General features: G+C 37.7%; 1 protein-coding gene across 14 annotated transcripts in view; it reads right to left on the reverse strand.

Annotated features, from left to right (window-relative positions):
- SRPK2 (SRSF protein kinase 2) overlaps positions 1-25,288 on the reverse strand; it is a 154,600-nt gene that overhangs the window by 92,041 nt on the left and 37,271 nt on the right. For 6 of the 14 annotated variants that reach the window (XM_074575970.1, XM_074576774.1, XM_074576587.1 and 3 more), the window contains exon 3: positions 9,541-9,604. The exons of 3 other annotated variants lie outside the window; for them this stretch is intronic. In XM_074575970.1, coding sequence (XP_074432071.1) covers positions 9,541-9,578 — 38 coding nt within the window. In that variant the 5' untranslated portion in view covers positions 9,579-9,604. Of the gene's footprint in view, positions 1-8,916; positions 9,520-9,540; positions 9,803-25,288 lie in introns of those variants that run through there. 5 more of the 14 variants (XM_074576415.1, XM_074576319.1, XM_074575788.1 and 2 more) reach the window with 2 other exon arrangements.

Genomic DNA, 25,288 nt, shown 5'->3' on the forward strand with positions numbered 1-25,288 from the left:
TGGATGCATTTTCTATTCTGAGTGTGTATGTGTGAACTCAAGCCAACTTCAAGCTAGACAGGCCAGCAAGTAGATAAGAGGTCTAAGTACCAGCAACTGGAATGAGAACACAAACCTCGGGGGCTCATGGGTCTAGGTGCCAACGACTGGGGGACGCCAATGGGTCAAGGCTTCAGCAAATACATAGACCATTTAAAACCAGCTACTAGGGGGACCCATATAGCACGTGTGCGAGTTTGTGCAAAAATTCCACTAGTGAACTTCCACCCTGAGGAGCTGGAAAGGAGGAACAGGACTGGGTTGTCTGTGCAGTTCTTGCTTGAGTGTTCTGTGGATGTTTATGTGGGTGCCAGTAAAGGCACTCGTTTGAGTCTCTGTTGATCTGTGTGCCCAGCTGCGTACATATTTTCTGTATGTGAGCGTGTGTGCATGCACGCACACCTATTGGGAGTAAGTGCTCAGTCTCATTACTGGCTGGCCCTGGGGACACAGAACTGCAGCAGCCTTGCGCTTACCTATTTAGCTAGGACAGGAGGTATGCCCCTGGGACCCAAAGCCTTCCACACTCATCTACCGCTAACAACTGGCATGGCTAAACAGACACACACTTTTAGCAAGTTTCTTAGCAAAGCTATCAGTGACACTTTGAAGATTAAGTGTATGAATCTGCCTTAGATTCGAGTTCAAGGTAATCTATACCTGCTTAAGCTGTCCCGGCACCTACTGGAACACTCTCCATGCAGTTTTGCTAAGGCATTTTGTAAACCACTGAGTATTTAAATGATAGTAAAAAAATGTATCAGCATTCTCAGGCACCATTCTACTCCAACTGGATGTCCTCTGGTTCTTTTAATAGCCCTTGAAATTCCTATGTGCTAAACACGTTTGAAAGGAATCTTTATTGGATCTTTCCAACGCGTTTTCTTTTCAAGTCAGGACTCAACTGTACACCACTGTAACGGAATAGTAACACAAAACAAAAATGCAGTAAAACAAAGTAGATGTGAATTAAATTACAGGAACATATTTAATAAGTTTGCCTTGGAGAAACTTGCAAACAGATTTCCATAAAAAGCAACAGCACCTAATGGTCTGCACAAAAAAAAAAAATCATGCATTCTCTGGCAGCATACTACAGCCGGGGTGCGCAAGGAACAAGCTCTACACTAATTCATTGTCTCAGTAACCCACCCACAGGTATCAAGAGTACTTGTGAGAAAGAGGAAGACTTTTTTCCTTTGATCATCAGTAATTTCTTTGTGAATTCTGCATTCTTTCACTTCTGTTGTGAAACACAAGCATTCTGAGGAAGACTGTATCTTTTTTTATTTGGCTTTCTACTCTGAAACATTAATTACCTGGAAAGGACCCAAGTGAGACTTCAAACTAAGTATATAAAGACTGTTTGTACTCTTATTTGTATCAGAATGAAACATTTCAATTGATAAAAATGTACTTCAGAATCACTGTGGTTGATCATCTTTTTCATATCTCTTAGAAAGTCTTGATCCAAATCTGCATCACAGTCTTCTCAGAAGCAGACACCTCTCACAGCTAAGACACCAAGCAGCAATGGAAATTCCTGATTCTTGTCACATACGCAACAGGAGCTGTCAGAAAGGCTTTACGCCATCATACTGGGAATGACAAAGCACCACTTGGAACAAACTACCACGTGTGGCCTCCTATGGGTAAGGTAATCCTTTTATAGAAGGATTCATAAAGAGCAGAGCTAATTCCAAACATCTTCCATTCTAGTTCGTGGCATGGAATAAACAGAGGTTGATACGTCTGTTTGGTATGCAGGCATGGCAGGAACTGAATGCTTTTGTGGACAGTGGCCATAGAAGCTGAAGATGACAGACAATGAGAATCTGCAGGTCCTGATGCTAGATACAGACTAACAGAACAGCTGTCCACTGAAACCCGTAGGAATTTCAGACCCCTTTTCCACCTCCCCCGAAAAAAAACCACCAAACAAAAAAAAAAAATCACTGCTGGATATTCTGATACAGTGGTTACAAAAGAAAATAAGATTGTCTCTTTATAGTAGCATTAATGACAAAAACAATTCTTCCAGTTTCTGCCAGAGCTATTGCTAATACTTAAACTTTGACAACACAGAACAAATGTGTAGCTTAAGAATAGTTTCTGGACTAATATGGCCTTCTTTGCCCCCCAAAAAGATTAACACTACTCTGTCCCCATACACAGTAGTTCTGAGCAACAAAAATGAGGACAAGTCCTTTCCTTCTTAGGAAGGCTGTGAACATCCCAGTAGATTTGGGGCATAGAAGTTGCTTCATGAAACCAATGCACTGAATTCTTAAAATGTTCCATGTTACTCCAATGACATTACGCCAAATAAGAAATAGCTTGAAAAAATTCACCCTTCCACAGAATTACGCTGCTCCTGGTTTTGGAAAATGCAGTCTTCAAGATTAACTAGCACAACATTAAAATACAGATGTTTCACAAGCCTTCAAGAGAAGAAAATATGGTATTTTAGTAAATGAGGGTATCACCAACTTTCAGTCATTTGTTGTTTTAGCAGACAAGAACATAAAGTCAGAATTAAAACACTTTTATCAGTACAGAGAAGTTATTTAAAGCGGTTTCTGAACATCCTACTAAACACAATGGTCAAAATTTCATATGAACAGAACATCTACATGGGATATGGTTCTGGTCTTGAACATTGTCCGGTCGTGGAAGAGAAGCAATCAACCAGCACGACTGAACTAAAGCTATAATCAGATGAGGAAAGCTGTGTAGACAAACTTGGTAAAGAACGGGTACTTGTTCATTTGTAGCCTATGTATCAGGCAGAGCTCGGAGCTGCACACATTTGTTTCATAATTGGAGCTTTAAAAAATAAAAAGAGAGAAAACGACAGAGGCAAAAGAAGGGAAACAGCAATTCACTATACATCTAGTCACAATCAGCAGCATGAGTCTGGTAGGCATCCTAGATGACATGACTTTCATATTTGTTTTTAAGGTAACACCGACTGGATTTTGTTACAGTTTATCCAAAGCCTAAGGGTGAGTCTTGAAGAAAATACAGAAGCACCTGGGGCAGATACTGGCTCAGGAGTGTAAAATTCCTTAAGGCAGAATTAGTAAAAGACCTTCTGGTCACAACATCCTTTGGATAGAAAAGGCATTTTTCAGACAAATGGAAAGACTGATAGGTATCCTCCAAACTGTACAGCAGTATTCACAGCAACTCAAGAGCTGAGAGATGCCACAATTTCCTGATAATATGCTTATAAAACACAAAATATGCAACAAAATGGAACGCTTAAATTGTCATACACTTGCTTTAACTTGTTGCTTGGTGTCTTTTGGTAACTACATCAATTACAGATCAATGAAAATACACATATCCCATCACAGTAAATTTACTGAATTATATGAACATCTAAATATTTTTATTTATTTTTGGGAGTCTATAATATGAAGAAGCAGAAAACCACAAATTAACAGTAACAACCCAAATTCAGTCATCTGGCATAGGTACACATTGTTTTATGCAATCTATCAGGTAATTTTCCCTTACTGTCTGTCTAGGGGCCTGGAGCAGACATTTTAGTGAAGTCATGATTAAGACAGTGCTTAGGCAAAAAGTTTCAAGTCATGAAACAGGATGAATTTGTAATACAAAAGGTTTACTTAAAATGACCTATTACTTTTTTGGTGACGTTTTACCCTGAAGTGGAATTGGAATACATATGTTTACCTTAGATAGAGAAAGTATATTATTCAGGTCATAGCTGTCAAATTTTTTACATACATAGTTTTTTAGCCATTAACTAACTGTGTTCTAATCATCACTGGATTGCTTGAATTCATTTCCAGTGAATGGTTCTCATACAGGAAAATCTCATACAACCCCCCCAGCACCTTCAATCTTTCCCCTTCCCAAAGTTCTCTCACTTTAGTTCCAACACTAAGTGCCAAAATCCAAGATCTGTGTTTTCAGAAGGTACATCAGAAACCTCTCTGTAATAAATATCTCATAAATAACTGCATGATGAAAACTTCTTAAAGGTAAAAAATAAAAAAAATAAAAATAAAAATCAATCAAGTAGTGCACAGATCATTTGAATGGTAGGTATACTAATGATCATTTGTGATTACATATCAAAGTAAATGATTCTCTTACATATAGCAGAAATTCCAGACAGACACAGAAATAAACAAAGTCTATCACTGAAAAATAAAACACACTTCAAATTCTAAATCTTTTCAAAGCCTACTGATGAACCGATACAGGCACTATCAGCTCTATAGAGTGCCATGTCCCCTAAAAATATCACCTCGACTGAAAAAGCTGCTCTACAAGTGGCTGCTTCTACATAGGCTATTTCTACTTTTTTTTTTTTTTTTACACAAGCACAACAGCATGTTGCAGCATTCCTTGTCTCTACATCCCTTTCATACTTCACTTAAAAGCCTTAAACACTAAAACAATGAGCCTGTGAAACCTTTAATATAAAAATACACAAAACATAGGATTTATTTTGGTCCAATTTTAGTAATCTAAAATTAAGTATCTAGTCTAAGAGAGCTATACAGGCACACTGTTACTGAACAGAGTCTGGTGGTGGAAAGAATTGCCTTCCTGGGCAAATAGCTTAGGGCCCACATTAAGATAGGATTATTTCCTCCCTACTTCTGAGATAAATACATCAAATAGCAGCATTAGCTTGCGATTTTGAAAAAAAGGGAAAAAATATGCACTGTTCATTGTTATCATATATTGTTTTAAACAAAACTGAAAAAATGAAGTTGTATGACTACTAAAAATAAATTTGAACTGCCCTGAAATGGAAGTTAGGCAATATCTTTTACAATTAAAAAAAGGTAAAGCAGGAAGACAGCTAAAGAAAAGATGGTATTTTAAAAACGTGTTTACAAGTTAGTGGAACTGATGAAATAGTTGCATTATTCTGATAATTATTTTTTGTTTCAATGTTACTTATATAAATAACAATAGAATTATTATCTTATAATGCTCCATTATCTAATAATTATTCCAAAACATTTATCTGACACACAGTAATGTCAGCTCATACTGAGTGTTGTGAGCTGACGGTTCTTCTACTTTTAAACATATGTTTTATTTCTGTATTTCATTACAAGTGACACTTCTGCCTTAGATGTAGTGCATCCACAATTAAATTAAAACAAAAAACCAACACTAATACACATAAAAAAAGAACAAAAAAAATCCCACATGTTCCTAAACCTGAAGGAATCCTTTAGCATCATAACTTGTTTCACAGTGCCTCTTATATCAACTAACATTAGGTCTCTCAGAAAAGAAAGCAGACAGCATTCAGTCTCCATCTTTTTTCTTCTTGCTCATTATTTTAGATTTCTTCCTCCTTTACTTTATCCCTGACTGCATTCTTGGCATGACCTGATGAAGAAACCACGTAAAAGCACTGAGAAATAGATTAATTTGCTCTGCAAATACAAATTGCAAAGAGAGAGGGGTATATGTAGCCCAAGGCTAAAAGGAAAAAAAACCACACCACACAGCTGTCCTTGAACCTTGCCTGCACCACCCTACATACTTCTACACATTGAACAGCACAAACTTTGTTGTCCTACTCTCATTTGAAAGCATCTTCCCTTTACTGCTATTTATAAAGTCCCTCAATATCATGAAAATTGAATTATACACACATTGGTTATATACTTTAAGATTGCTCATGAGTGGCTGCTATTAATTTTTTTTGAAGCAGAAATTCATTTTAAAGAAACCTGCATTTACAGCCTTTGCAGAAAAATGGGAAATGAGTAGGTGAAATACTTCAGACTTATCAGCCTTACTAACAACCTTTACCAGTAAATACCCCATTGCTAAGATGACATAAATTTAGAATGCAAAATCAGAGCTAAAAAAAAATACTGAGCTCTTTGTCCTAAAGTGTGAAAAAGAAAAGTACTATATACATTAGGTTTGCAGTACAAAGAGTAGAAAGTGATCCAGGTGGAAGAACTGACTTTTCTCAAAACGAACAGAAACTTGCAAGGAGTGCCACAAAGCCCTTAAAAAGGCAAAAAAGTAAATCAGTACAGCTCAAAGGGTTGACTATAATGTAGACAAGAAGAGTGCGTAACTCATACAACAGAAATGAAAGTATTTTTGCTTTCTTGGAGGGTTCTTGAAAGACCCATCCTCCTCCATCTGGCTGCTGCTACATGCTTTCTAATGACACTTGCAAGGCTTGGACAAGTAACCTCACACAGCCTCCACTGAAACATGAACAACATAGCAGTACACAGTATTTAAATTACTATTTATTAGATAAAGAAATCAGGAGCATGTCACATTGTAAGCATGCTGCAGGGAAACGTTTCCAGGTACACTTAAAGCTCAGACATCCAAACAAATCAATTCAGTGTAACAAGTTACAGTAGGTTACCTGATCCACAGTAACCGTCCATGTGCACACACGCATCTGCAGTTACCCGGGTTACCTTATCAACAAGGAACAAGGACTTTGTCACAGGCTGCTAATGTGTACACGGGCAGCGTTAACTACTCAGAAATTTAGGACTTAAGAGATGCCGACTGATTGTGTCTGCTCAATGAAATTTCCCATAACTCACCAAAATACAGTTATCTTATCCCCACCCATCTGCAATTACAGTTTTTCTAGGGTGGAGGTAAGGGGAAAGGAAGGATGAATCTCACTACAAAAGAATGTCTCAGGTTTGTATTAATTTACTTTTTAACATCTCAGAGGATCCTCAACAAAGGGTCCATCTCACTTCCTTGCTAATGTCTCCTAAAAGCCTCTTACAAACATAACCACTAACTATCCTAAGAGAATGCTGCAGATTTCTACCATGTTGGACTTCCATAAGAGCCAAACCATCCATTATACTCCAGCTTCCTTCTCATCATTTTTTCCTTCTAGGACAGGATAACGTGTTGAACTTGCCAAGTGAGGAGGAAAACCAAACACTAAACTGTCTTCTAAAAACAAAGACCAACCAAAGAAAGAGGCAAGTAATGGGCTTTTCTCTTATTCCTTCTCTATTCCCATTCCATCGGTTTCTGTGAACGCAGAGCGCACCTCCCCTCCTGCTATGCAAGCCCTGTCTAGCAGCCTCTGCTAGTGTGGAAAACAAGAATCAAGCCACGGACCCTTTCAGATCGTCCTTCCACCTAGCATTTGCAGCCAGAGAACTCAAGCTTCTCAAAAAGTCCAACCACTAGGAGCAAGGGTAAAAACTGATAATAAAAAAATATGCACATATGAATTCCCTTTCTGTGTCTGTCAAAAACATGCATATTTTTATGTCTGTATTGTATGAACACACACTGCAATTTTGCCATACAGCAGACTGAGGACAGTTTAGCAGATCAGATGCTCAATACAATTAATTGGGTTTTTTTCCTTAAAAACATCTTATACAGTAATTTTGAAAGGGCCTTGAAAGGAACTGGCAGCTAATAGGACAGACAGCACTGTTTCATAACAGCTTGCAAAAAAAAAAATCAGTCTATTTTTAGGTACATTAAAAGAATGTGGTTATTTTAAAAAAAATCTCAGTTTATATATAAAGTTGTTTTCATTTATAACTGACCACATAAATTGTGCAGCTGATGTGTCAAATCAATCTCCAAGTGAACAGTACCACATATTTAAATCCTCAAAAGAAATCTATGTGCATATACAACACTCACATTTTAATCTTTATTGCAAGATAATGTGTCATGCTGTTATAAAATCTTATTTTTTAATGAATGGCATTTAAATGGGTCTCAGACAAATGCATCTTTTTCTAATTATGTGTTATAATCCTTCACAGGCACCTATTCATCTAGCACTACCATTAGTTCAACTATAAGCATGTTTTGTTCAAAACCAGACTGATCAGTTCCAGGGTACTGCATAACATTCATTTTGATAAAATAAGTATCTATTTTATATACCAAATTCCCCCACAGCAATGCTAACAAAAGCCTTTTCAAAAATCAAGTTAACACCTGTTTCCTTTACTATTTTCACCTCATCATCCTCTCTGTTATCACCACCATTTTATTAGTCTTATATTTAAAAATTTTAGGCGTCAGGGTGGGATAGAGGTAAACAAATAAACAGTAATATTTTTTTCATAAGCCTTAATTTTGAATAAATAAATAAATAAAATATCTCTCAAAGCTCTTCTTATATTTCTCCATTTTGGAAAGGTGACTTAACAACCCATTCCCCCCCCACCATTTTCTGTATTCCTCATTTCTGATATTTGTTTTACTACAGCTGGTGAAAGGCAATGCAGTTTGCTTCTATGCATCTTACACAAATACGCTTATAAATCGAATTAAACTGCTCATTTTTTTTCAAAACCATGCATGCCACACAGCAATCTTTCATTTTGAAAGATGTCTTTTGCCCTGTTTCCTTAAGATAGCTTTCAGTGCGTTATCATGCCTTTCTATGCTGAACCATTCAATAAAATGTACTTTAGATAATAATTTCAGCTAAACATACACTTTCAGTGCTTAAAATTAATAATTGTATTTTTTTGCCAACATCTAATATTAAAATGGCAAAATAGAACATTCGGGTGGTCGTCTGCATACAGCCGAAACGATTACTGTAAATAATTTGAAAGGAAAATGATACTATGTTGCTTCTAATTTAAGCAATTCTGAAAATAAAAATCTCTCCTAAAATTCAGTCGCAAGCAAAACACAAGTGACCAGGGCTGGATCATTTAAAAATCAGCAAAATAATCACCAGGAGATTATTTCACGTCAGAAAACTTAATGTGCATTTAGTAGCTCGAAATATTTCTTTAAAACGAAACAGCTACTTGAAACTGCAATAATCTGATTGACAGATAAAATAATTGCTTTAAAAACACTTCTGAGTCATTTTGTCCTTACCTGCAGGCATGAACCATTACTGCATGCAGCGACTGCTCCATTTCCTAGCACAGGCTTGAACAAGGACCACATCTATCTTACAGAATGTGACTAATTGGAGGATTTGCGATTCCTGAGCTACTTTTGCAAAGGACACTCCCTTTCCACATAACAGGACACGAAACGCTTCACCAAGTTAAATTTCCTACGCATCTAAATTCAAAGGAACCCTTTGCAACCTTGGAACGGCTTCCTGCAACACAACAAAAAACGCGAAATTCGTTGAAAAAAACGAATTTACAGGAACCAAGACGCCGTTTCGCGTGACAGTGAGAAGGAGCAAGGTCTGCAACACCAGCACACACACACCAGCAGCCTGCTCTAGTACCATCTGCATGCTGCAGCCCAGCAGGCTTCGTTAAAAAATAAAAACAACAATAAATATCTGCAAAAACGCACAAAGCTTAACCAAAAAAAAAAAAGAAAAAAAAAAGAAATAAAGAGAGGGTCAATGGATACGGTACAATAACCAGCATGCAATACGGAAACAATGCTAGCAAACTTGACGAGGCAAAGGAGAAAGCCCTGCGCCGCCGCTTGGCAATGCTACACCATGACCCGCTCATGCAGGAGATGCCGCCGTACCTTTCTGAAGAGGACGACTTCTCAGAGTTAACTGACATCAGCAGCTCAATCTTCTGCTTGATTTCTGGAAAAATCAGAAAATATTCACAACCCAGACCGCCCGCCCTCGCCTTCCGCACGCTCCTGTGGACCAGGCGGGTCGGCGTCCCTCAGCCCTTTTGTTCGGGAGGAGGCCGCAGCAGCCGCCGCGCTCGCGCCAGGGCCGGCCCAGCCGCGCTCTGAGGGGACGAGGCGGGAGGCGGCGGGCCGGGCCGGCTCGCGCACATGACTGGGCACGGCGGCGGGCGGAACCATTCCGCGGGCCGGCGGGGGGGAGGTGTGGGAAGATTGAGAGGATTCGGGGCGGGGAGGGGGCGCCTCTCCTCAGCCGGAGCCCACACGGTGACCGGGCGGGTCCTACCGGCTGCGCGGAGGTGAGTTTCTGAGGGAAAAAACACCGAAACAAACGATTTATGGCGCGGATTATCTTCCCGGTTAGTTATCTAAAACGCATTGAACACCTTCGGAAACCTTCGGATCAAAAGCCCTGAAAAATATGGCTCTTTGAATCATTTTTGTCACAAAGAATGAAGTATTAAATCACTGCTTTCATACACAGGTAAGAAATGAGGCACGGAAAATGCTAGGCATACCTGGCGTTAATTTTTTAGTGCCCTGCCTCTAATCTCTTCCAAATATACTTTGAAAAGAAATATTTCATTTTCCTTCATTTTTTTAATATCTCTTAATTACCGATGTGGCACTGGTAAGGACTAAGGGGACGGACTGGCCAGGCTAACCCGGGCCGGCACCGTGTTACAGCCGTGACCTGGGGACCAGGCCCGGCTGCTGGCGAGGGGAAGATGCCCCTGCACCACCGGACACTTGTCTCACAAGATCCGGCTCAAGCAGAAGATGGAGACTGACGAAAAAAGAATTCACCAGGAGCTCTGCAGGCAAGAGGTTTGTGACCCAAAAAAACCCAAAGAATGATGTCAAGGATGTGAGCATCATTTTAATATCCCATCCTTGCCAGAGACCGTAGTGCCACCTGTAGAAATACTGGTAAGACCTGTACAACATCAAGACTATGTCCACTTGTTTACAACCAAACTAAACTTCAACTATTTGGGATTAACCATTCTACGATGGGAGAGCTTCAACCTGACTTTTTTTTTCCTTCTTTACATATATTGTTACTGTTACTACTACTGAAATGAGTTTATCACCCTCGTGCTCTCATGGAAGGGTTGCAAGTTAGCAGCGATTGTCACCTGGTTAAGCATATGCCACTTGTTCTTCCCAAAACATACTGACCAGAGAAACCTCCAAGAAGAACCTCAGTTGTCACATCCAAAGAAGATGCTTCTCAGAGCTTTCAAGGCAAGTCTTTGAAATGTCCGTATGTCCACAACTGGCTCCACCGCATGACTGCAAGGACCATGCAAAACTTCCTTTACCATTGCCCATCTCAGGCAGCAAGTCACAGCTGCTCTGGTCACAGCTACCAGGAGACTTCTCTGCCCACCCAGGCTCATGTCTCAACACAGGCAGAAGTTCAGCTACCACAGGAATGTCCAGGCTAGGGGCTGCGAAACCTCCCAGATTCTGTGCAACTCCAGAGCTGCAGTGTGCTGGAGAATAAGCTTCCTGATCTAGTCTCTTGGACCTCATTACCGAATATTAAGCACTCATTACCAGTGAGCACTCCCAAACACCAAATTACCTAATTTTGTACTCAGTGCAGTCTCAAAAATGGCTATTAAGTACGACTTAGAACTGCACAGTGGCTAAAAACTGAAAACACTCAATATCCTCCTGATCACTGAAAGGCCCACTCACATTAGAGTAAAAAAAATCCTGACATGTCACTAAGAACTATGCTGTACTGCATAAAAGCTCCATGAACAGCTTTAATACCTCTTCATTTTCAACTATACAATCACACTTATTTCAAAACAGATTTTTAGTGCAACATATGACATTGGTGTTGATCATGCAAGTTATGCAATGCACTGTATATTGTTGCTTATTTTAAAGATTGTTTTAAACAAGTGGAGGAGGGCTAAAGCTGTAATATTAGGGTTATCATAACACAGTATTTTCCAACATATTTATGTTTAAACTGTATGAAGGCAGTGCAAAAGATCAAAAAGACCACAGAACAGTGGCACAGTGTGATCAAAAACGTTTACTGCAGGACTCAACCAGGCATTCAGAACACTACAAAAATATTTCTCTGAAAGAGACTGCCTTTAAGAAAATTCAGAAAATACTTTGACAAGTCTCTGAACATAGACTACTTCATATTACACAGGTTAAAAGAAAGTATATGTACTTTTTTTTCTTGAGGACCAGCACACGTGCAATTCCTTATGGATTCTCTCTTCATACTCTGACCCAATATGGTTCAACAAGAACAGGATGGACGCGTCATTACACATTGTGATGACACACTGGCATTGTCAGTATTAAAAGCTACACCACAGAAATTTTTGTGAGATGGAGAAGACGAAAGGTTTGGATGGCTTTGTGGAGAAAGCCTATTCCTTTAGTACTCTACTTTTTTTTTTTTTTTCTTAAGTATGAAGGAATGTTAGAAGGCAGCGCTCTCAGTTGCTTACCCTCACTTTTGGACAGAGAGAGAATTGACAATTTGGAGGTGCAAACTAAAGTTCACTTCCCCTATCACAGATCCTTGACACTGATCAACTAAATATGTTCCTCAATCTTATAATCCAGCAATTTTTTTTTTTAATTCCTTCTGAAGATGTTAAAATTTAAAATGGATGGTATGAACAGTTATTTATAAGGCAGGATTTTATGGCAAAACAAAATCCACAGAGCTTGAAATAAAGTGATGAACTGATCCATTCCATAAACAAGCCTCCAGACAGGCTTTTCAATGGATGGCTAGAGATTATTACGCTTTATTGCTAACAACACACTACAAGATGTTAAACATAAAATCCAAAATATAAGTTCACTGCAAACTTGAAGTCCCTAGATGCTCTGACAGATGCACAAAGACACTTCACTCTGAGGATATTCAGCACATAATTTAGTTTCACTTTTATTCAATGGCAACAAAAAATTATTTAATATAGTAGTAAGAAGAACTTAAACAAAATGAGACTTCTCAGAAAAAAAATATTCTAGCATCATTAATGAGTGTTCCATTCCACAAGTTGATAAAACTTTCATCACAAGGTTTTGGGGTTTTTCTTTCTTTCTTCCCCCTCTCTGCTCCTCTCCTGTCAATTTGAAATATTTTCAAATTTGAGATTTACCTATCTTTTGTCTCTGCTATCTGAGACTTTTGCAAGTGGACGCATTTAATTCATTTTTAAAAGCAAATCTGTACCTTTACACATCCATACTGCACCTCCAAATTCAGGCTGATACCACCATTATCAGTCCTGATACAAAACTGATCATGGAAAATAATATCACCAAAATAAGACAGATGAATTTTACACTAAGTGCCTTTTAGGCCATAAGAGAAAAAGGGCTGCAGAAACGGCAATGTTATCACTTGTTTATATTGATTATTTATAAATTACATATTCAGAAATCTGGGCTTATTTACAGAATTTATTAGAACGTACAAACTGCATCCCAAGTCCAAATAAAAAATAAAAAATCCTCCAAATGGTGGTTACCCTACCACCTACTCAACCAGCCTTCACAGCCCAGAAGAATGCAAATTACAGTAATATTTGTTAAACTCCAAGTTAAAAAAAAAAAGAGGAAGAAAAAGAAAAGTTTTACAACTGAACAGCTCTTCCCAAAGGCCTCTTGGTTCAAGCCCCTCCAACCTGACACAGAGAACTAATACTTCAGCTTTTGGTTGACCTCAAGTGCTTGTGGCACAGAGATAAATGCTGGGCTATTCAGGACGAACACTCATTCTGGATTCAAAGAACAGCACCTTTAAAGGCTTTTATGAGTTAATTAGATAACTGTATTGATCAGCGCACAGCCGTAGAGTGAACCTCTGCTTAGTAAGCAAGCACTTATATTCTCGCTGAAGATTTTTGGACTGTCCTAATTTCAGAGCCAACAAAAAATGGCACTGTAAGTAGAACCACATCCAGAGGAATGGATCATAACACTCTGGCTGAAAAAAGATGAACATGAATGAAAATTAGTGCCTGCAAATCCCAAAGCAGCAACTAATACAATAAATTTCCTAAGCTACAACGTAACAATAAATTCAGATATGGGCGGTAGTATCATTGTCACCAACCCCTCAGTCATTCCATGCACTTTATCAGCCCACTTTGAGTAATTTTACATTGTGTACAGATCAAGTGGCAGACAATTGGCTTTCATCCAAGACCTGAGCAAAGCAGATACACTAAGTCTCTAAAGCCATACTATTCAAGCTGTGATTGAATGAAAACAAAAAACAAGCTCAAAAAACAAGAAAGGCTCTGCACTGCCCAAAATGGCTTCATAATCATCACAATTATTTATTTTTTTTAAACCAAAGCAAAGCAGAGACTAACCATTTAGAGGAATCTGTGCTCATTCTTGGCTTTGGGGTTTTTTTGACCAGTTGTTTGCCTCCTCTGAGATGTTCAGGTGTAGGTTACATCAAATAAACCTAATATGGGAAGGGATCGCCTTTTAGAGAGAGATCAATTGCTCTGCCAAAAAAGAGGAGACCAGAGGCTTAGGAAAATGGAGAGCCCTACAAAGAGATGCTGGCAGTTTCTAAACTCCAAGAGGATTTGTAGAAGAGCTTCATGTGAAGAAACCTAAAGTTTCCACAACAAATCCAGAGCAAACTACCTCAGAAAGGATAAGGGAAGAAACTCTCCATAAAAGCCAAAAAGGAGAAGCTATTTTATTTCAATAATATGAAAGAAGAAGAAAAATCTGATACGGGAATTAGGAACCTCTATGGAATATATACCTAATCTGGAAAAAAGAACAGGGTAGCAGGTCTAGCCTGGAGTTTTGTTTATTTGTTGTTACCAATAAGAAAAAAAACCCAAGAGTTCTCCACAACAAAGGAAAAAAAACATAGCTGCTGCTTAAGCACAGATGGAAAAGTGCGGACAAGGTATACAACAGTGCACAAACTGTTCCCTATGGCATATGGGTAGATATCAGAGTCACCACTATTTCACAGTCAACTGACAGAAGTCACTGTTTCACTAAAAACTTAATCGCGTCTATTGCAAACAGATTATCTCAATGGTCTACAACATGTTTATCAGTCAAGATTAAAATATCTTAGTGACAGTAAATGTATTAAATTTATCCAGGGCAGAGAACCACTGTTGCAGAACTCAACTAATACAGCTTCCCCCCTGGCTCCTTGGGGGCAAGGGAAGAGACAAAGTGGAAGCTAAATGTACTGCCTTCCATTTGTTGCAATGTAAGCCCCTCCATAAAAAAATACCATACATCCCTTTTAAAATAAACATCATACTAAGCAGACACAAGAAAAATATACTCAGGTTTTAATTAATAAGTAGGCTTATCCACGTTTTGTTAATCTAGCCTGATCATAAACTAGCAGGTTCAGTGCTTTTCTTCCATTTTCTGTGCAGCATATATGTTAGGACACAAGCCCAAGATGCTTTTAGCCTTCCTTATACAATATCTTTAAACATCTCCTTCCTCATCCATATCCATCCTAGTCTCTTTCCCATTGTCTTTTCCTTATGTCACATTAGTGCTACAGCTGCTTGGATCTTACATTTTGCCTATTAAAACTCTCATCCTGCTCTAAGTTGACTGTACTTCTAGTGTTACTGTTAAAATAAATAATCTCACTTCCCAAATCCTATAAAGACAGACCTGAAATATTATGCGAAGCAAATTAACCAAATGACACATTCTAAGTAAATTTTCAGCCTTGAAACCATGAAATGCATTAGGAGCGTTAGTATAACTTGATTTTATGTGGATAGTTGTTGTACAAGTGACATACTAAACAGTGTAAAAGAAGGCAATAACTTAAAATTCTCCTCATGAGGCACCAGGTATCATGGGACAAAATTAGGCAGATTTACACACAACTCGAGAGGTTCACTCCTTGATCTATTTTAGATAATGTGCTTTTAAAACAGGCAATATAGTTCTACAAAGTGAACTGCTGGAATCACAGGCTCTGGCACCAGGGATTTCAAAATGGCACAAACACAGAACAAGCTTAAATTTGATCAACGAGTGAATGTTAAATGGCGTAGTATGGTGTCGTGGTTTGGGCTGGCCTGGCCACTGAATGAACAGCAAACGCTCTCTTTAACCTCTCTCCCCTCAGGGGAAGAGGAGAGAAAATAAGAGAGAGAGACTTACGAGTTGAAATTAAACTACTTTATGTTATTTTATTTTAATATTTCATTAATCATATTAATAAGAAAATAATGAAATATATACAATATATAAAAAAACCTTATCAAGCTCCCAGGATGACATCACTGGCAGACACTGGGAAGGTCCCAGACTGGACTCAGCGATGGACGGGAACTGGATTCCGAATCTGGATTCAGGCATGCACGGATCAGGATCGAAGGCAGATGAACAGACAGAGTCCTCCTTGGACATCAGCCATCAAAGAGAGAGAGACTGACCCTTTTGATCCCTCAGCTTTTATACTGAGCGTGATGCCGATGGGATGGAATACCCCCTTGGCCAGTTCTGCATCACCAAAACTGTCCTGTCTGCTCCTCCCTGCAGGTGGGACTCCTCTACATTTTTCCGCTTCCGACCCTCCAACAGGGCAAATAAAGTTAGTGTCCTTGGTTGTTACAGCAATAAGTATAAGCAAGAGCCCCTCTGCTTACCATTCCTTGGCATTAACTATCAACATCAGGCCTTATCACACTGGTTGCAGACACTGTCTGAAGAATAAGCTGTTAATTTCAGAGAGTTTGAAGAGGTTTAACCGAAAAGCAGAATTACTGAAAAGATAATTGGTTTTATTTTACCTCAAACCAGGACATATGGAAACACAAATAGTATAATTACCCTAAAATGAATGATTCTTCCAGATGTTACAAAGTTTTTGCAGTGAGAAAAAAATAGTGCTTGTGCCCTAACTTACTGTTATTTGCTGTTCAGGTGAAGAAGTTTCATAGCCCCTCACTAACAGACAATAAACCTCAGGGTCATGCTTCTTCTGATGAGACTTCTTGTCTTTTAACCACTTTATATAAACCAGAAAGAAACAGAGGGATGGCCTGACCAGTTTTCTCCTACTACAACATAACAAAACTCAGTTAGTATAAAGCAGGCATCTTTCCTTTTTGCATCACGTGCAACTTCAAGACAACTGGAAAGATTAGTTCATGTGGGATTATACCAGAGTTGACTTAAAATTTTTAAGAGCACATGGAATGTAAAAGGCTGTCAGAAGTGGCAGTGAATGCAATGGGACTGATGTCATTAGTCAATATTGTCATCCAGCAGACCTTGAGAATTTAATACTGAGTTTGTTCATTTCTTTATTAATGGTGTAAAGTCAATGCAGTCTACAGTGAATTTCTGATCTTTTTTTTCATCTGCTCTTCTAGAGAAGTCTTTTGTTTTGTTTATAACAGATCATTTCCTCCTTGCTTTCTGTGAAGGTTTCCAACTTCGCATGAATTTTTCACATAACAAGAAAGCAACCAAATATTCATGTCAAAGTTTGTGCACATTCATGGACTTTTATTCCAAGATATCAAGAATGGGCAGATTGAGAAGAACACAGGGGTTGCCAGGCACCCAAAATAGTCTCTAACGTTGTCTGCTTTCATTAGCAGAAATAGCAGTTCTCATATTAGTTCAATACTGAAAAAATAAAATAGTAGCTATATGGACTTCTTCAGGTCTCTTATTTGTAACATTTACAGCAATGCTGATGCGCAAGCCAGTGACTTCCTCACTGAAGAATAAGTGACAAAAAAAAAACAAACAAACAGCTGTTTGCAATCTTCTGTTGGGGAGATTACATTAAAATTTTTAGTATTTTTCCTCTTCAATATTGTAAATAATATTTCTGCTCAGGGCATGAGGAAATTACAGAAGAACTTTTAAGGTTATGCCATATTTGAAATATTAAAATCATCATTTTTAAAAAACTATTTACTTCAAATTGACATAGCTAACCCCCTCCTTTCCTAAGGGGGCATATAAAAAAAAGTCAGTAGTATAAAAATGCACAGCATTGTAAACATTTATGTAAGACTCATGTTTTAGTTACTGCTAAGAATGTAAAAGTATGTTTTAAAAAACACTCACACACACATAAATAGTCAGGACTGGATAAAAGATACAGAGGGGAGCACAGCTCCTTTATTTGTGTACACCGCACAAGTCCACACACAAGCAGCAACTAAAGCTGGGTCCCACTCATGCTCAGCTCAGCAGGCATACCTAATAGCAGTCAATATCTGCCCGGAAAAAAAAAAAACATTTCTAGAAATCAAGAGAAAAATCTGATGAAAAGAAGTATTTTATTTTCCCTTGCATAAAGCGGAAGATAGATTTACTCAGCATTTACAGGTATGTTAAGTAGACTTAAAAAAAAAAAAAAGACTCGGTATTGTTATTTAAAGAAACTATAGGTTGTGTCTTGTCTTAATCTCCTCATAGCGATCTCAGATACACAGAAACAATGGTTTTTCACATTTCTGATATACTTAAAGCTCTACTACAATAATCTGCTCAGGTACTTTTAAAGAATATATTCATAGTAATGTCACTATTATCCTTCCAAACTGAGTTTTCCATACCTGAGCTGAGACCGAAAAACAGTACTTTTACAGAATATTCTGAGGAAAAGCTGTGTTTCTTCAAAATGGCTGCCACCCCACTCTTAATACCCAAGAGATAAGTCTACCCTAATTCTTAAAGACAGACGTCTTTCATCCAGATGACACTGCTAGTTGTTTAGCACTGTTCTCATTAACACAAGTGGAGGACAAAGCCAATCTGAAAGACAGTATATACCTTTAACAGCAGCTGTTGCCTTGTTTTTGCAGAGGAAAATGAAAGATCATTTATTGAGAACTTACTGAACAATGGTATTTTGTTCAAGAATACAATAGCAAAACTAGTACTACAATTTTAAAACTTCTTTTCACTGACTCTTCACCATAAGGACATGGAAAAGCAGGCGATACAGAAAGGAATGAAAACACGATAGGAAGGAAACACACACTGCAGGAGATCTCAGGGTAGAAACCAGAGCTTGAGAACATCCACCAGACGGTCAAGTTTGTTTCTGCTTCTCCAAAAGGGAAAAAAACATACAAAATACACAGATGAATTTGCCTTTTGTTTAAATATCTAGTTTCCAAATATATGAATACACAGCTTGTCACATACTCAATACCTCTAAAGAATTTTTAATACAATCAAATTCTTGAGTTTTTGTTTACATATGGAAATTTTTGAAGGAAGTTTGCAGTTAAACTTCAGGAAGCATTAGGTATCTAAGGAGAAAAGCATTAAGATATGCTACAATTAATCTAAAAATGGCCCACTATAAACCCAGGGAAACAGAATTACAGTTAACTATTCATTTGAATTTCTTTTAAGTCACCCACATAACTTTATCTAAGCCTTGTTGATATAACCTGGCATTTGATCTTTTGCCAGGCTGCAGTATTCATTAATAAAGCGCTTACTGAAACACAAAGATGACATTAAGAGGAATTCTTCATCCTGGTAGATCTCCTGGGTCTGGCAGCATTCACTGTACCAGATGCACACCCAACACCAAGTTGTTGCTTTTCCCCTCCTATCTCAGCCCAATAACCCACTCTCTGCCCAATGTCTGTTTGAAGATCTGCAGTTATACAAAAAGCCATTTTTCAAAGAAAAAAATACAGAATTTAAACTTATTGTTGCCTAACTACTTGTCAGATTAAATACCAGTAAAGCACACCAAAGAAAACATTAACCCCAAATTTGACTATGCTTGTTATTTTCTAATTATGTCTTTAACTTTATTACTTACATGTATTAACATTACTTATATTGGTTTTGTTATTTATATTGTATTAACTTTACTATTTATATGTATTTAACCTTTTATGACAAAGGTTTTGTTTGGAGGGGACAGGGAGAGCATTGAGAACATTTCTTAGAATTGCTGGAAAACAGAAAGCTTATTCCTACAAGTTTACCCATTTGGGGGGGGGGAACCCCAAAATATTCACTAAGTATATTAAAATGTACCCTCCTGTCCTTGAAAATCAGCTGCTAATTGCTTCCTATTACTAGGCAAAAAACATCTTCTTATGGGAACGGCTGTACCTAATGTAGCCCGAGACAAGAGTGATTTAAGAAGCCATTACTCTGTTAGTTAAAACACAAGAAATTATTAGCTGTATTTTCCAGATCTTGTATAGAGTGAGGCAACTTGTTTGCTGAATGCGCATGGTCAGCTTTTCTGTCAAGGCTGAAAGAAATTCAACCTCCACATTATAATGGAGTGAGTGTGGTTTTTTTTTTTCCACACCCTGAAACTAGATCACTTCTAGTATCTTTACAGTATTAACTCACTGGACAAAATAGTTCATTTCTGATTTATAGTCTGAAATATTTCTAATTTATTCCTTTTACAATCTAGTTAGTGTGCAACTGTTACTGTGTTAGGATTCTTTTGATAATAGCATTTTCTTTTAGGTCTGCAATTTGCCTAAATACTTTAAGTGCTATTCAAATTTTCAAATACTATTATTTTTCCACTCATTTGTTATGTGCTTTTTCTTCAAAATTCAAGAAAAAAAAATTGCTCTAATGTTGTAGAATGATAAATTAAACTCCAGTCTTAAGAAAAAACAGGTTTCTATTCATCCAAACTGAGTCAAGCATATGTTACCTTCTAAAGTCGAAAGCAATGACTCATAAAATCTTGCACGTACTCTGATTCCTGCCTCTCCTAGGAGATGCAGCTACATGATTTACCCAAAAGGATTAAACTGGGTCACAATTATTGAATACATGTTATAACCTTAAATTCCAGGTTAGAATTTATCCTTCACTTTACTTTTTATTATCATTCACTGTTCTAAAAAGCTTTATATATTTACTTTTAGTTACAAATTTTACAGTTAGAAATCCTTATAATGGAAATATTTTTAAATAGAGATATTTTGACAGGATTTTCACAAGATGTTTCTCAGTATGTTCTGTGAAAGTTTTTATATTGTGATCATCACAACAATATCTACATAACTGGCTTTTCCAAACATTCTTGCAAGGTTTCCAACATTTCTTATCTAGCAGATCATCGGGCTCTCATACTCCTTGAATTCTCAGCTGTAAAGAGGACATTCTCAGTTCTGTTCCTCTAGAACAAGAGACAGGATTTATTTCAACTTTCCTGGCCTCATAAGAGGACAAACAGTTCTCATCTCAGAAAAAGCTCCATCAAAAAAGTACATGTCATCCTAGGCACAAAGTAAGCCAAAAACCTCGCCACTTCAGCAGCGAGTTGTGACCCACTGGGACATGGGTCCATGTGATGATCACCTTACCCACAGCATAACTCTTCAGGAAGACAGGGGAAGTTACAGAGTTGTCTCTGTCAAACTTCAGTTAAGGTGCTCCTTATTGTTTACAAGGCAGGAGACAAGGCGGGGGTGGGGGGGTGGAAGAGAGAAACAAAAAAGTGTTTTTACACAAAGAAGGAATGAGAGCATCTGTGAAAGTTGCTACAGGCTTCCCCAGCAGCCATTAAAACTGCCAAAACTAAGATGCTGATGTGAGCTGTACTATGCCACACTCACCAAATAACATCCAGTACTCCTTCTGGTTCTACCTATGGTTCCTTCATTTGGACACTGTACAACTCCTGTGCAAATAAGCCTGTCCATGTCCACTGTGTAGTCTAGGGTCTGGGAATCACTGGCACCACTGAATGAAATATGAAGGCTTTGTCTTACAGCAACCTTCCCAATATTACAACCTCGAAATTCCGTATCCAACCAGTTAGCCATCCTTCAGCGTGCTCTTTGCAGCTTGTTTCTTCTTGAAAAGACAACTGAAGGGCCAATACAAACTCTTGAAGGACACTGAAATCCTCTGTTAGAGCCTCTTAGACCAACATTACTGCATGGCACCTGCACGCAACACCTATGATCTCTGAGGTGAAGCCCACAGCTGTCAGAAGAAACTTAACATGAAACTACCACCACTTTCCAGTCATCCAAAATGCACATGTGCTGTTATCATACCTGCTTCTCATGTGGCTCTGCCTTCCTGCTGCCATTGTCAATGAAAGCAAAAAAACCCCGACACATTGTACAGAAGGAAATACTTGTCTATTGTAATGGACAGCTAGTAGCAACAATAAATCTTTAACAATCATACCTGAGAACAAGTATGATTCTCCATTAATATCGCATCTTTTTATTATTTTAAATTACTATTTTAGCTAACTAAATAGATCTGCCTATTCTTAAATTACATCCTGATCAAGTCTAAGCTTTTAGAAACTGTATTTTTAGTAAAGCTATAATACAGAAAAATTAAATTTGAAAATTATTACTGGAGATAAAATTGTGCTGATGACAAATTTTAAACATGCATGCAGTGCCCACGAAAGGAGGAACCTTCTAATTATATTTCAAGTGTGCTTCTCACATATACCGTTTTCAATCTTTAATTGCCAGTGCCCCTGGATTTACATAGCAACATGAAAAGACACTGGGGGATTTTTCTATTGGGCTTCTCCCTAGCTAAGAGAGGACATAGTAGTAACATAGGAAAGTATTTATTTAAACCAATGCAAATGTTAAACACCCTAACACTGATAACTTGGCACTCAGCCAAAATCTTCAAGTAAGGGACACTCTTCTATTTACGCTTTCTTTTTTGCAAGGAACAGAAATACCTTTAATTCTTCAGATGCCTGTCTTTGCGAAGTCTGAATGTAATTGCAGTATAATACATACATGTATTGAATATCTATCATTGAATATATAGGAAAAGAATATACTATACTCACAAAAATTGAAAGAAAAAATATGAGGTGCTTCCAGTTAAGGGTGTGCTATGAAAACCTTCTAGTCCTAAAGGACTTCCATGAGGAATATTTTTAATTTTCAAGATAAAACATACAACACACACATACAAATACATCAAAATATCCCCTTGCATTTGTTCTGTTCTTTGATGAAATGGGATATTATTTTTTTTTATTTTTTAAAAAGCAACATTATACATATGCAACAACAATAAATGATTGGAAAGGAATCTGGAGAAATATCTACAAACTTTTACTGCAAGATTTGAGAAAAGAAATAAGTATAAGAAATTTAAAAAGTTATATCAGAAAAAATTCTGTCTGCTAGAGACAAAATATTTTCATAGGAAAAAACAGAGTTAAGAGTAACCACAATCATAGAGGTATTTATATAAAGCAGAGGTCTGTCCAGACATGAGATCTGATCTTGCAATTAGTAAAGCTATTTACATCTCCACTGCTTATTTTTTTCTGGGGGGGTGCGGGGTGTGTCATTAATGTCTCATCTAATTTATATAATAATCAGCTCTTGCTGATGAGGAATTCAGAGTGTGCTTTGCTGTCTGCAAAACCCACCTCTTGAACATAAAGACTTTCAGGATTATTTTTTTTAGTTTTACCTTTTTTGTTTTCACACCCTCTCCCCTTCTCCATCTGACTTCTCCATCACTTATTCAGCAATCACATGAGAAACCTGGTATTGCCTTGTCTAAAAGCTGACTACAAATAGTTTCTTCTGCGGTGAAAACACAGTGATGTAGGTGGCAAGTCATCACCATCCACTCTGCAGATGTCTGGTGACATCATTCAGGAGCTAGTCATGCTGTCCTTCGTTACCTCCCATCTTCTCCCACATTGTATGAAGCGGATTTTGTTGACCGATGCCGCTAAAAGTGTAGAAGTACGTCACTCAGTCTTCTCCTCCCTTGCACCTCTACCAGCTCCTCTCCAGGTCTCAGCCCTGGTGGCTCGCATCTAATGAGTCGGCAAATGATGTTGCTTACGCATGTCCATACCCACCCAATTTCTTCTCTAAAGCATAAAGTTAGAGCTCCCATACATTTCCGTCTTTTCCTGCATACATGAGCAAAGCAAAACACATTTGACTTCACTGTTGGCAAGAAGCATCTATAAATTTAGGTTTTCAACAACATAGTCCTGATTTTGACAGCTGTTGGAGCAACACTTAAACAATATACAATGTCAAACAGATTGCCAACAGTGTCAGTTATGCCTTTCATAAAAATAAAACCCTACTGGAACTAAAAGAAATTTTATTTTAAAAATAGACCAACGCAGATAGTCATAAAGATATCAAAAGGAAAAATAAAATATGAAGAAAAAATAGATTGGCAAGTAATACCCTACCTACTATTTTAGGTTTCATTGAGGCCTCAGAGAAAGGGTCCATCAGGGCATTTCCCTTTTTATAAATACCGGGGAGGGGAAACCGAAAACTATGTTAAATAAAACACCTCAAGAAAGAGCACTGGAAGTTAAATTATCTGAATTCTCTTCCAGTTTCATTATCCTATTCACCATTCCCTAAAGTATCTAAGTTTACAGTTATAGCAGATACGTGCTTGAAAATCAGATCATTCAAGTTTCAACAGGACTGGCAAGTCTAGTCCAGACAAAGCTTAATGATGATCATCCCGGCTCCCTTACAGTGAAGGAAACACACTTCAAAGATTATATGTATTTTAAAATGTCACCACTACTTCACCCTACTTATAGGAAACCTAGAATGTAAATAGATTTGTATAATCTTTATTTGCTCCTGGTATTTAACACTCATAATGAGATACTTCTATATATGCATAAAAAGGGAAGAAAAAAATTAAGTAATAAGCAGCAAAAAGCCAACCTTACAAGTCAATTCTAAACAATGGCATTTTGTTAAGTTGTAAGGATTACCTTCAAATGTTATTTAAGAACTAGATGAAGAAAGAGAGATGACGAAGAGTACAGAGACTGTTGTGAGACACGGGGAGCAAAATAAAACCAGGAGAAATCACTGCGAGCAGAGAAAAATCAAGCAGGAGGAAAGTAAAGCAAAATTTCTGGGAGAACAGAAGAATGGGGAGAGGGAGAAAAGGTATGTTGCCAAGGTGAAAAGAGCTGAAGACAGTGGACAAACAAGGATGAGAAAGCTCAGGAGAGTGTAGGAAGAAAAGAAAACTAAAAAAAGATGAGGACTGAATCTTGCAAGGGAAAACAATGAATATAGCAAATGTGCTCAATTTAAGTGAGCTGATGTGTGGCTGTTTAGAAGGAAGGAAAGAGCACTTTGAATGCTTTAAGGAAGATCAATGTGTGCTCTTCTACACACTGGCTACACAATACACCAGAATATGTACTGGAAAACAACACATCCTTCCTTTCCTCCCCAAAAAAGGGACATGACAGTGAACAGGTTACTACCCCCCCTGCCCCTGCACTGCTCCTTCTACTCCAACAAACAGTTAAGCAATGACAAGAGCAGCTGAGGAAGCGTATTGTACCCAGCACCTTACATTTAAAAGCATGTTTTGGAGGATGCTATATACTGGAAAATATGTTGAGTACAATTTACACCTAATTTACGAGAGTCTAAAGTATATTTAGAGAACCTGTAGCATCTACTTTTTTACATTAGAAATTCAGCTTTTGCCCATAAAAAAACCTTGTTAATAAGGCAGTAGAATCATATCACGGACACAAAAAGTAAAAAGTGCATTTTAAAATAGGATCTTTTCAGACTTTTGTTTATTTTTGATGTTATTTTTCATGCTTATTTTACTAGAATCC

This window comes from Larus michahellis, chromosome 1 (genome assembly GCF_964199755.1).
Source record: "Larus michahellis chromosome 1, bLarMic1.1, whole genome shotgun sequence".
Lineage (NCBI taxonomy): Eukaryota > Metazoa > Chordata > Aves > Charadriiformes > Laridae > Larus > Larus michahellis.